The sequence below is a fragment of the Bubalus kerabau genome, chromosome 4 (assembly GCF_029407905.1).
Source record: "Bubalus kerabau isolate K-KA32 ecotype Philippines breed swamp buffalo chromosome 4, PCC_UOA_SB_1v2, whole genome shotgun sequence".
Taxonomy (NCBI): Eukaryota; Metazoa; Chordata; class Mammalia; order Artiodactyla; family Bovidae; genus Bubalus; species Bubalus kerabau.
The window spans coordinates 41,944,895-41,957,661 of record NC_073627.1 but is presented as its reverse complement, the minus strand read 5'-3'; the positions used below and the strand labels follow the sequence as shown (position 1 = coordinate 41,957,661).

The window sequence follows — 12,767 nt, the reverse complement described above, 5'->3', positions numbered from 1 at the left end:
GAAGAAAGGAGTGGGGAGGAGACTGAATTGGGTATATGCCCAGGGAAGGGTGTAAGAGGATTCACAGCCCAGTGTTAAGCAGGGCTCTGTCTGTGTGGCTGTCTTCATTATGCTCTCTTGTTATCATCCTAATTTTGCACATGCTGTGCTGTGTTCAGTCCATAAGTCATGTCCGACTCTCTGCAGCCCCATGGACTTGTAGCCTGCCAGGTTCCTCTGTCCATGGGGATTCTCTGGGCAAGGATTGGAGTGGGTTGCCATGCCCTTTTCCAGGGGATCTTCCCAACCCAGGGATAGGACCCAGGTCTCCCTCATTGAAGGCAGACTGTTTACCAGCTGAGCTACCAGTGAGTGAGTGAGTGAAAGTCTCCTAGTCGTATCTGACTCTGCAACCCCATGGACTATGCAGTCCATGGAATTCTCCAGGCCAGAATCCTAGAGTGGGTAGCCTTTCCCTTCTCCAGGGGACCTTCCCAATCCAGGGATAGAAGCCAGGTCTCCCGCATTGCAAGTGGATTCTTTACCAGCTGAGCCACAAGGGAAGCCCAAGAATACTGGGGTGGGTAGCCTATCCTTTCTGCAGCAGATCTTCCTGTCCCAGGAATCAAACAGGGGTCTCCTGCATTGCAGGAGGATTCTTTACCAATTGAGCTATGAGGGAAGACCCTAATTTTGCATGCTCTGTATGTATTTCTCAGGAATAATATAAATTAAAAAAAGACAAAGCAGCAACCACGGCTGTTTAGGGAGGCAGTGCAATGCAGTCCTACGCCTGCCCAGACCCCACCTGTCACAGAGGGCTTGCCTCACTCGGCCTCCCTGAGGCTCACACATGTGGAGGCAGTAGGTTGGGTGCCAGGGGAGGGCAGGCAATGCCAGCTCTGTTGGATGCCCTCCCAGGCCTCTGCTTAGCAGAGGGAGGCCAGGTAAGCCCCTCGCCAGCTTCCCCACGGCCTTTTGGGCTTGGGCACCTGGTCTCAGGAGCCACGCAGCAGCTCTGCAGGAACAGGGTGGCCTTGACAGTGACTGCCTGTGTTTATCTCCTCTCCCTCTATGGCACTTCTCTGCCTTCTAAGCATCCAGACCCCTGGGGTCCATGACGCTGATGAGTGATCTACTGAGGATTTATCACTCACAACCACAATTTAGAGAGCCCCTACTGCACATCTTTAGACTGTTGAGACTCTAGGACCTCTGGTGTGAAGTAGAGGCCAACAGAATGGTGAAGTGGCATTGGGCAAGTTGCTTAACTTGTCCAAACCTCAGTTTTCTCATCTGGAAAATGGGGATAATAATAGAGTGTCCTCAAGGAACCGTTATCACTGGATGCCTCTGGGAATGGGGGAGGAGACACTTTGATTTCACACTTTGTAAATTTTATATCTTGTGCATACATTACTGATTCAAAGAAATAAATACATATTGTAGGAGGGCTGCTAGAGGATCAGAAGGAGTTTTCTAAGGTGGCTCCGTGAAGCATTCATCCCACTAGATGGGTTCTGTATTATTCAAGTGCAGTGTTAGTGCTGAGTTACGTCTGACTCTCTGTGACCCCCAGGACTGCAGCCCACCAGGCTCCTCTGTCCATGGGATTTTCTAGACAAACATACTGGAGTGGGTTGCCATTTCCTCCTCCTGGGGATCTTCCTGACCCAGGGATTGAACCGCAGTCTCCTGCATTGCAGGCATATTCTTTGCCATCTGAGCCACCAGGGAACAGAACATAACATTATTATGTTATTCAAGAGCCACAGCCCAAAACAGGCCCTCCTGCACAGGGAAGCTGGAAGGGAGGGCTGAGAGACTCGTGCCTGGGACAGAGTTTGGGCTCCGAGGTCCTGTGTCTGTCACTCTGGAGCATGAGGAGGTGACTGCCATCTACTTGGAAAAATAGGCACACGTCAATCCACGAGTGAACAGGAAGTGCTGTACCGGGAAGTGCGCAGTCAAGGTTTTGGAGACCCATCGCTAGGGTTGAGTTTCTGTAGGAAAACTCACTGGGTAGGTTCCACGTGGGAAGCACCACGTCTCCTTTTGTCCTGTTGGAGATCACTGTGCACGTTTTGTGTGTTAAAGGCTCTGAGAAGTCCTGCAGTAACAGCTTGGTTTACTTGAGTGCTTCCCACTGTACAGTATGTGGTTCGTGATCAGGGACTCATCTTTATTTTGTTGGTTTTTTTTTTGGCCCAGCCCCTGCTAACACCCCACAGAAGCAGGGTGGTGCAGAGGGTCAGGGAGTGGGAAACGCTGTCCTCCAGAGAATGAGAGCAGACTCTGGTCTTCTGATTTTTTTTAAATTATTATTATTTATTTTTGACTGCGCTAGATTAACACTGTGAACGGGCTTTCTCTAGTCACGGCTCCTCCCTAGTTCCAGGGCTCGGGCTTCTCATTGCGGTGGCTTCTCTTGTTGTGGAGCACAGGCTCTAGGTGTTCAGGCTCAGTACTTATGGCAAGTGAGGTTAGTTGTCCCACGGCATGTGGGATCTTACTGGACCAGGGATCGAACCCATGTCCCCTGCATGGCAGGCGGATTCTTAACCACTGGACCACCAGGGAAGTCCTGGTCTTCTGATGTGAAGTTGTCCCTCTTGATCCCCTGGTTGCACGTTCGTCAGATGAGAGGAGGAGGGTGACCGTGAGGGTTGTGGGCACCATGTCTATCGAGTGGCTGCTCTGTGCCCGGCCCCGGGTTGTGGGGATTTACCTTCACAGGTGAGCCTGACCCTCTTGGCCACCCTGGGAGCCAGCGCTGCTCCTGCCTCCCACCTACTGAAGATGAAACTGGGGATGGGGGGAGTGGTCAATGCGTCCAGATCTCCGGGCTACGGGGCGACAGATCCAGGATTCAAACCCAGCACGGCTGCTCTGACCCCCACACCAAGGTTCCTCTTCTCGGAAAAGGTCACGGCCTTCTTTCACACACTCCTACTCTTCTTACAAATACCCTGAAGGCATTTCCTTCATCGGGAAAGAGATTACAGAGCACTTGAAGCAGATGTTAAGGGTTCCGGGACCTCACTGCAGTCTCTGCTCTGAATTCTAATCTGTGGCTCGCTCTGAGCTCCGGCCAGTCTGTGCCCTGCACAGGGATGACCGCCTCCCAAGAAGCTCTCCAAAACCACAGCCAATACCAGGCTGTGGCCAGCCCGGCTCTTCCTCCCGCCTCTTGTGTCTCTGCCCAGAATCTCAAGGGGAAGGGGCGGGCAGGAGGGAGGCAATGGCTTCCTGCGCACCGTCTGGGAGGGAGGGCTGGCTCGGGGGTAGGGGGCGCATGGCACAGGGAAGGGTGCTCTGTATCCTGTGCTCTGAGCAGATGTCTCCCCCGACCAGGTCTGGAAGAGGTCAGGGGCCTGGTTCTACAAAGGGATCCCCAAGTTCATCCTGCCCCTGAAGACCCCTGGCCAGGCCGATCACCCCTCCTTCCGACCGTTGCCCATGGAGCCAGCAGAGCAAGAGCCCAGAAGCACTGAGACCAGCCGCATCTATACCTGGGCCCGAGGGAGAGGTAAGGTCCCCATCACCCCCTCTCCTGGGACGGCAGCCAACATTCGGCTCATCAACCAGCCGAGCGCTGCCTCGGGTGCCGGGCAGTGCCCGCCACACCCCCATGCAGCTCACACTGGTCTGCGTCCCTCTCTGTGCCCTCAGCTCTATCTGCACCACGTGGGCAGCTGGACCTCTGCAGGGTGCTTGCTTCCAGTTGGGAGGGGCCCCAGCGGGCCGTGTCACAACCAAGCACGAATTTGGGGGCAGAGCTGCTGTGAACAGCGCTATGGATGTGTGAAGAAATGTGATGTCAGTTGAGGTTTCTTGCAAAGGATGAAAATGCATCTTTCTAAGGCAGATGTGTACCATCTCTTCTCATCACTTGTCTTATGTCTCAGAGAAAGGGGCGCCTGGCTTCCCTGGTCCTGAAACGCAAAGAGCTAGCGTGCCAGGGCCCTTGGTGTTTGTGGTGGCCAGCTGATGCGGGTGTGCCCTAAGAGGCCACCATCAGAAGGGGAATGGCCACCATCACGGGTCATGACGACAGTGCCAGGCGTGGTGGGTGGCTCTCTACTGCTTGCATGATGTTTTAGTGTTTGCAATTTTATTTTCAAAGCTCCTGGTCTCACAACAGGCTCCAGAAGTGGACAGGGCAGCTATTTTGTAGCCCTGTTTTATAGATGAGTAGCCTGAGGCCCAGAGAAGGGGAGGGATCGTCTCAGTTGGGTGTGGCAAAGTTGGGAAGGAAAGGTGAGGTCCTGCCCTTTGGGCTCTGGCTCCTTGTGCCCGGAGGTGCCCGAGTTCTAGCCCAAGACTCAGGGTCTGAGGTCCTACAGGAGACACGGTAACCAGAGGGATGAGGGATTATCCTGACCTTGGGGGGCGATGGACCCAAGTTAGTGGACGTGGCAGCTGCTTTTGAGTGGCTCTCGAACATCTCTGTCTTTGAATTAATGACGTGGCATTTGTCTTCATGTCGTTTGGACTTTGATTGTCTTGTTACAAAAGTAAGGCATGTTTATTATACAATTTTCAGAGTTGTCAAATGGTATAATTTACAAGGTAAAAATCCCCTGGAGGTCAGCCTTTCCAGACATAATCAGCATTAACAGCTCAGCCTCTGTTCTCCAGACATTTTTTTATCAGTATCACTTGGTTTTTTGCAGCCTGCCCTCCTGGCTAATTCTCCTGGACTCTGTTTGCATTTTTAATTCCCATGAGTTGGCCTACCTGCCATCACTGCCCATTGCTGCCACAGATGAGTCTTGATGAGGACCACGGCAAGTGCAGGTGGGGCCTGGGCAGGCAGGGGGCAGTGGGCAGCCAGAGAGGAGTTCCTTTTCCACCCTCAGCGCTGGGGCTTTCTCCTGCCCCAGCCCAGGCGGGTGTGTCTGTATGACCAAGGAAAGAGACATGGCTGTGGAGAGTGCAGACCTGGAATGTTGCTTCCCATAGATTGAGGAGGAGAGGCCCTGAGACCTTGCCCCAAAGGGGACTCTCTGCCCTGTCTGCTCCAGCCCTGGTGTGGCACATACGTGCACATGTGCACACACACACACAAACACACACATCCCTGGGGAAAGGCAAGACCTTTTCTTGTCTTCTCCTCAGCCACACAGACACACAGATGGCCTTTTAATTATGTGGGTGAGGAGGCCAGTGGCCCACACACTTGGATCTGGCATCCCTTATTAACTGAGTTTGCAGCAAAGCCAGGCCAGGCAATGTGGAGGTCACCCCTCTACTCCAGTATGAACTTGGTCTCCCTCTGCAGACCAGGTAAGAAACCCCCAGGCTCCCAGACCATGAGGGTATAGGAAAGTGGCCACCTGCAGCCCCATCGTCAGTGATGCTGGGTGCCAGGCAGCGGGCTGGGGCCAGAGCTGCGCTCTGTGGTCCAGATTGGAGCCTGCCTGCTAAGCCTGGCCTTCATAGCACCCAGGCTTCCCTGCCCTTCACCATCTCCCAGAGTATGCTCAGATTCATGTCCACTGAGTCCATGATGCCATCCAACTGTCTCATCCTCTGTCGATCCCTTCTCCTTTTGCCCTCAAACTTTCCCAGCATCAGGGTCTCTGGCTCTTCCCATCAGATGGCCAAAGTATTGGAGCTTCAGCTTCAGTAACAGTCCTTCCAATGAATATTCAGGGTTGCTTTCCTTTAGGATTGACTGGTTTGATCTCCTTGCTATCTAAGGGACTCTCAAGAGTCTTCTCCAGCACCACAGTTTGAAAGCATCAATTCTTTGGAGACACTTGGAGGCAATGAAAACCACCTTGCCTCCCTGAGGCAGCCCTCTTCCGGGGCTCTTATGTCTGGGGTCCCCAAAAACAGCATCCCCTCCTGCCCTGCTCCCTGATGTAGACGTGGCACCAGCTCCCTCTCTCTGACCCTCCCTCCCTAACACTCTCTTCCCTCTGTCTGTCTCTCTGCTTTGGGACTGGTGCACTTATGTCTCCCCCACCCCAGTGCACTTCACTTGGAGGAGAAAGGGGAATCGATAGACAGAAGCCATGAACTTTGCAATCCACAGAGCAATCAAGTGAAATGTATTGATGTTTCTGAGGCAGCTTCCTTTTCTTCCTCCTTCAAATTTTCTTTGTTAATTTTTAAATACATGAGCAGACCTGATATATTTTTAACAAGTGTAAACAATTCAAAAGTCGATGAAAAATTAAAATCTGTTCTGCCTGCCATCATCTCCAAACCCCTTTCTCCCTGTCCCTACCAGCATATACTTGCTATAGGGTTATTTTTTGTTTTGTTTTTAACAACAAAAATAGGCTCTTGCCCATAACTCTGCAAGCTGGTTTTTTTCTCACTTAAAAGAATATCATGGGCATCCCTCCAGGTCAATAGATATAGATTTTACTGTATCCTTTTTAATGGCTGAATAAAATCCTATCATATTATATATTGTGATTTAATTATTCACCTATTGATGGGCATTCAGATGATTTCTGGCTTTTTGCCTCTGTGAGCAATACTGAAATGTCCTTATGTGTATATGATGCTTCTATTTCCATGGGGCAGGTATCCCAAAACAGATTGTGTGTTTTAATTTCAATAGACATTACCAGACTATATTCTGAAAATGATAGCGTTTTGTGCTCATTTATATCTGCATCCTTGCCTGCCATAAATATTACTGGTGTTTATCATTTTGACCAATATGCTAGATGAAAAATGATATTGCATTTTAAAAATTTCTACATTTGACTGTCTCTTCATATCTTTATAATTTATTGATATTTAGGCTTCCTTTTTTTTTAATTGGCTGTTTAAACTCATCGCTCATTTTTTATTATGTTATTTCCTCTTACTGATTTGTATTAATAGATGTGCCTTAGGGATATTAAATGAGTTGCAAATATTTTTCTCCTTGACTTTACATTTTGTTTGACTTTAGTCTTTACTTATAGTATTTTGCCATTTTTTCATTCTTTTTTTTAATTGGAGGATAGTTGCTTTAGAATGTTCCTGCCTTACATTGACTTGAGTCAGCCCTGTCCTCTCCCTCTTCAGCGTCCCTCCCACCCCATCGCACCCCACTAGGCTATCACAGAGTCCTGGGTGGAGCTCCCTTCCTCGATCCCTTCCTCGTACAGTGAATCCCTGCCAGCTGTCTTCGAATCTGGTAGTGTAGATGTTTCAATGCTACTCTCTCGATTCACCCCACCCTCTCCTTCCTCTGCTGAGTCCACAAGTTTGCTCTCTGTGTCTGCATTTCTATTGCTGCCCTGCAAATAGGTTCATCAGTACCATTTTTCTAGATTCCATATATATTGTATTTTACCATTTAAAACCAATTTCTTTTCATTTTTGTGAAGTCAAGTATGTCTTTTTGTGTGTGTGTGTGGCTCATAGGTTTTCTAGCTTATTTTTAATCGTCTTTCTCTCCAAGGTTAAAAAAATTGCTAAATAAAAAGTTTAAATAACGTGAGAATACAAAGATATACTTAAATATGACAAAACCCAAAAAGCAGAAATGTAGCACCAAGTATCAAATTAACTGATAAAGCACTGAAGCCGTGTTCTATCAAAGAATGAGTCAAAAATACCTCCATGATCACCATCATTCAACAGTATTTTGTAGTATTTAACTAAAGTAATAAGGCAAGAAAATAAAATTACTTGTTACTATTGGAAAAGAAAAAATTCTCGGGAATTCCCTGGTGGTCCAGTGGTTAGGACTCCTCAGTTCCACTGCAGGGGGCGTGGGTTCCATCCTGGTTGGGGAACTAAGATCCTGCAAGCTACAGGGTGCGGCCGAAAAAGAGAAAAAATTATCTTATTTGTAGATGATGTGACTGTATACAAGAAAACCAAGAAAATCTACAAAAACAACCCACTGGCATTAATAAGACGAGTGGAAAGTGACAGGACAGAAAGTAAATCAATAGTTTACACCGAACTATTGTGCAAGTACTGGTGTAAACTATTTACTGTAAAAAATCAACAATTTTAAATTAGAAGTAGAAATGGAAAAATCCACTCATAATTGCAACAAAAATTGTAAAATGTCAAGAAACAAATTTTTAAAGACTATAGCTCAAACATAGAGAAAATTACGGAATCTTATCAAAGGCCATAGAGTGGAATATTACCAAACCTTAAAGAATTTGCAGCAATATGGATGGACTTAGAGATTATCGTTCTAAATGAAGTCAAACAAATATCTTACAACATCACTTATATGTAGAATCTAAAAAATGGTACAAGTAAACTTATTTACAAAACAGAAATGGACTCACAGACATAGAAAACAAGCTTAGACTCTCAGACATAAAAAACAAACTTATGGTTACCAAAGGGGAAAAGGTGGGGAGGGATAATTTGGGGATTTGGGTTTAACAGATACACACTGCTAGCTCTTAGCTCCTTTTCCGGCCAGCTGCCGTCTCCATGGCCCACTTGACACTTCCTGCGTTCTGTCTGCCTTACTAAAGCCAGCAGGCACCTCCCCCACCGCCTCCACCCCGTGGCTCTGGTGGCCGGCAGGACCTTTTGCTGGCAATCCCTCGGGACTTATTTGCATACTTTAAAAGCTGCTGCCTGCAGGTCTGCCTTCTAATCAGCCTGAATCTAGGTGCTCACTGATCCTCTCCACTGGAGCACTAACAGGTCTTGGCACACCCTCAAACACTGGGAGCTACTGAAAATAAAATAAGCTCCTTGGACAATCACAAGGCTTGCGAGAGAAGCAAGAGGTGGGACTGGGTTGGCACTGGTGTTCGTCTCCTACCTGGGGCCAGTCCTTCAAGATAAATAGATAAACAAGGACCTACTGCATAGCACAGTTGTAACACCCTATAATGGAAAAGAATCTGAAAAAGTATATATAATCACTTTGCTATACACCAGAAACATTGTAAGTCAGCTATACTTCAATTTTTTAAAGAGTTACTATAACCAAAAGGTAGATTACTATAATCAAGAGAAACGGTGTGGTATTGTTACCAGAATAAATAGAATATCTATTTTATATAGATAAGTGGATCAGAATAGAAAAATAACAGAGCTAAGGATGTATGGAAGCTGAAGATAGGTAGCTTTTCATTTCAGTGAGAAAATAACTGGTTTATTTAACAAGCAGGGCGAGCATAATTAGATTCCCATCCCATTCTGTGTGTACCCAGAAACACACTGCAGACAGATTAAAGGTCTAAATGTTAAAAATAACACAAAGGATGTGTCAGAGAAAGATATGAAGTGTTTCTTTCCTCTGCGTTGAACTCAGAGCTGGTAGAGAGCTGGTGCCTCAGGACAGGTGGGCTGACTCCCTGGGTTTGCTATGCCCTCCCTCCCCCGGACACTGGCTGTTGCTTTTGGTCAAGGACTTGCCTGCAGAACCCCTTGGCGAGCCCCATACAAGCTTACTGATCGCAGGACATTCATCCTTTCTCCAGGATGGGATGGAAAACAGTGTGACCTGAGTTCCCCCTGTGACTGGCCCTGGGTCTGACCTGGCTGTCTCTGGGGGCAGGGCTCCACCCTCCTACCCGATCCATCCAGCTGGGGTGTGGGCACCACGCTACTTTCCCTTGGCAGGTCATTGCTCCAAGTTTATGGCAGCAATAAAATATAGTCAGTTTTTGTGCATCCCAGATCCCTTTGTTCCTCTGTGAAATATAATATGTAAATGGTAGAAATGGTACTGTGCGCTCTTGGGTCTTAATCCCTTTAGAGTTGGGCCACATCTTTTGAAGGCTTCTTTCCTTTCAACTGGATTCTCACTTTTGGGCAATGTACGGAAAGATATTTGCTGGGAATGGGGATATTAATCTGGCATATTTGGGAAATAAGGGATTACTTTCTTTTTTTTCTTGTATACGGGAAAGCTCAGAGGAAGCAGCTGAGGCTTTGGTTCAGCAGCTCAGTTATGTCAGGACAGATGTCTTTGTAAGCCTTGCTCTTTCCCACATGGTCACAAGATGGTTGCTACAGTTCCAGCCATCACTATAAAGAAAAGAAAAAAAGAAAAGGCTAGAAAATAAAGCTTTTTGCTTCTGCAACCTTGCATCATAATAGAAGCAGGCTGGTACTTGTGCCAGAGGAGCCTGATTCCCTATTGATGGAGAGCTGAATTGATCTGACTGAAGTCATTAAGTGTGGCAGTTTTTCTCAGATAGGATTTTGTACGTCTCCACCTCCAGTGCTGAGAATACTTAATGTGATGGGGCTTATTGTCTTCATCCCCCGGTGTGTGACTGGGAGACAGCACTGCCCTGGGTCTGCTCTGCGGTTGCTCTGCCCACCTTTCCCAGCAGTTACTGGACACCTGAGATGGAGTGGGGATGGAGCTGAAGCCCCACGTAAGTAAGTGTTCGTCACTCAGTCATGTCTGACTCTTTGAGACCCTATGGACTGTAGCCCGCCAGGCTCCTCTGTCCATGGGATTCTCCAGGCAAGAATACCAGAGTGGGTTGCTATGCCCTCCTCCAGGGGATCTTCCCAACCCAGGAACCCAAGTCTTTCACTTTGGAGGCAGAATCTTTACCCTCTGAGACACCAGGGAAGCCAAGTTTCCAGTCCATACAGTGCTAGCTCTGAGGGTTTTTTTGGATGTGTGTGCTTTTCCAAGATGGGGGTTGGATAGCTGAGGCCCTAGGGCACCAACCCCTGGATCAGTGAGATTCTGCTGTGTTCACCTCTCCTGGGGCCAGGGCCCCATCACCTAAAGCTTTCATCACTCCCCTATGGCCTGGCCAGATCAGGGTGACCTTTCCACTCTGCCCGCCTCCCTAAACCCCGAAAAGCCCCAGGTGAGCCGACAGGTGCCTGAGCTCCCAGTGGCCACGAGGCAAACTCACTTTCCCCTCTCTGCTGAGGCCTGGGTCACAATGCCTCCCAGGACCCTCCGCAAGAGCCCTCCCACCCCTCCCCATCATTCCCCTGAGCAGAGCACAGCCTTCCCGGATGGAATTGAACAGAATAACACATGCGTTCCCTTCAAGGTCTGTTCTGGAAAAGTACATTGAGCTTCAGATTTGTTCCAGTTGGGTAGTTTTAAGAAAAATCAGAGTTTCCTTATCACTTCATTGGTTTGCTAGATTTTAAACAAATTTTTTTAGAATTCTAAACTGTGTTCTGTGTTTGCGGTCCAGGGAAAGCAAGCTTTGGGGTTGTTTGGGTTGAGTGATCTGATTCAGCTCAACCACAAATGTTTTGCCTGGAGCCATCCTTCCTGAATGACCCCTTAGCCAATCTTTCCGCCCTCTCACCACCATCTCCTGTCCCCCTGGTGAAGCCGAGTCATGGGTGCTGTGTTGGCCTCAGCCAGGGCTCCTTGACTCACGGCCATTATCTCCTCCGATGCTCAGAACAGCCTATGGGACAGTTATGGACGTGAAATTGACTCTGAGTGATGGATGAGGAGGGGGACATCTGCCCAAGGTCACATGGGCTCCAGGCTCCTAAGTCCCAGCCCACGCTCCTGCCACACGCACTGGCCTTCCGCTCCTGGACTTGGTTCAAGGGTTTTGGGCTGCTGAGAACAGAGACAACAAAGGAAAGCTCAAGTCAGGGGTTGCTGGCAGGCTGCTGAGGAAGGTCTTCCAGAAGCAGGGGTGGACAGGAAGGTCTTTCCAGGCCTGTGGTGCTAGAGCTCAGAGTAGCAGCTGCCTCTGCTTCTCAGGGAACACTGAGATCAGCTCCATTCCCCAGCCTCTGCTCGCCCAGCAGTTGGACACGACTGCAAGTCTGCACACCCTGCAGTCTCAGCCTCTGCTCCCACTCTCAGGGCCCCGTGTCCACACTGGGGGAGGATGTGACTGGCCCAGCTCCCTTCTGCTCAGGCTGCTGTTTATGCATCTAGCCTGTATCCCGTCAGATGTTATAGATGGTGTGGCCAGTGAGGCCCAATTTGAGGCTGTTGTCCCCACAGGCAGAGCTGAAACAGAGCAGGGGAAATGAGTCTTTGTTGCTCAATGGCCATTGAACCACAGAGTTGGGTGTTTTGTACCTTATAGGATAGTGAGCTCCTTGTTACTGGGAGCATTCAAACAGGCTGGATATTTCACTAGGGATACTATAGCTCAGACACTAGGAGAAGCTTACTGTAAGCTTGTTACTATGTATTCAGAACTAGACCCCCATGTTGTGACCGGGACTGGGGGAATGGAGACACATTCTATGGCCCAAGATCGAGGCAGCCACTCAGCTTTGAACTTGAGACCTCTGTCTCGTTAACACAGAGCTGTAGCCAGCTGAGCTAATAAACAGTTTCGCGGCAGCCGTTTTTCCATCAAACGCATATGCTGTTTCCTGACTTCTTAACGCAGCATGCTATTTATACCGGTAGACCCATTCATTCTTAATGAGCCACGGTTGTGGATTGTAAACTGTTTTATTTTCAGACAGGATTGCTCACTGCCCAGAGCCAGTTGTTGCTATGCTGCCTTCCTTCTTTCTCTGTTCCTGAGAAATTCGCATTTTGGAAGCTCCTTGGGGGCGCTTAGCTGCCCTCTCCCCACCCCCTAATCATCCCCAGTGTTTCCCCAGCAGATTCAGGACTTGCTGTTTCTGTCACATCAGCCTGGACATGGTGCATGGACTCCCTGCAGCCTTCAGAGCAGCTGGGAACGTGTGTTGTGTGCGGAGGGGTGGGGGAGGCAGGCTGGCTGAGGCTCAGAGAAGCAGGCAGAGCAGAGCAGGAGGGCTTCTGTGCTTGGAGGCGAGGTGCTGTCTGTCCTGGGCGGCTTGGACATTTGCTGGTATTGTGGGTCGCAAACTGGTGGAACAGTGACTCCCCCTGACTCACTGCTTTAAATTCATTG

The 12,767-nt window shown here is 48.9% G+C and overlaps 1 protein-coding gene across 8 annotated transcripts in view; it reads left to right on the top strand.

The window, feature by feature from the left end:
• RPH3AL (rabphilin 3A like (without C2 domains)) overlaps window positions 1-12,767 on the top strand; it is a 137,820-nt gene that overhangs the window by 108,557 nt on the left and 16,496 nt on the right. For 7 of the 8 annotated variants that reach the window (XM_055576987.1, XM_055576982.1, XM_055576985.1 and 4 more), the window contains one exon: window positions 3,334-3,508. In XM_055576987.1, the coding sequence (XP_055432962.1) occupies window positions 3,334-3,508 (175 nt within the window). Of the gene's footprint in view, window positions 1-3,333; window positions 3,509-3,651; window positions 6,877-12,767 lie in introns of those variants that run through there. The other variant, XM_055576988.1, reaches the window with a different exon arrangement.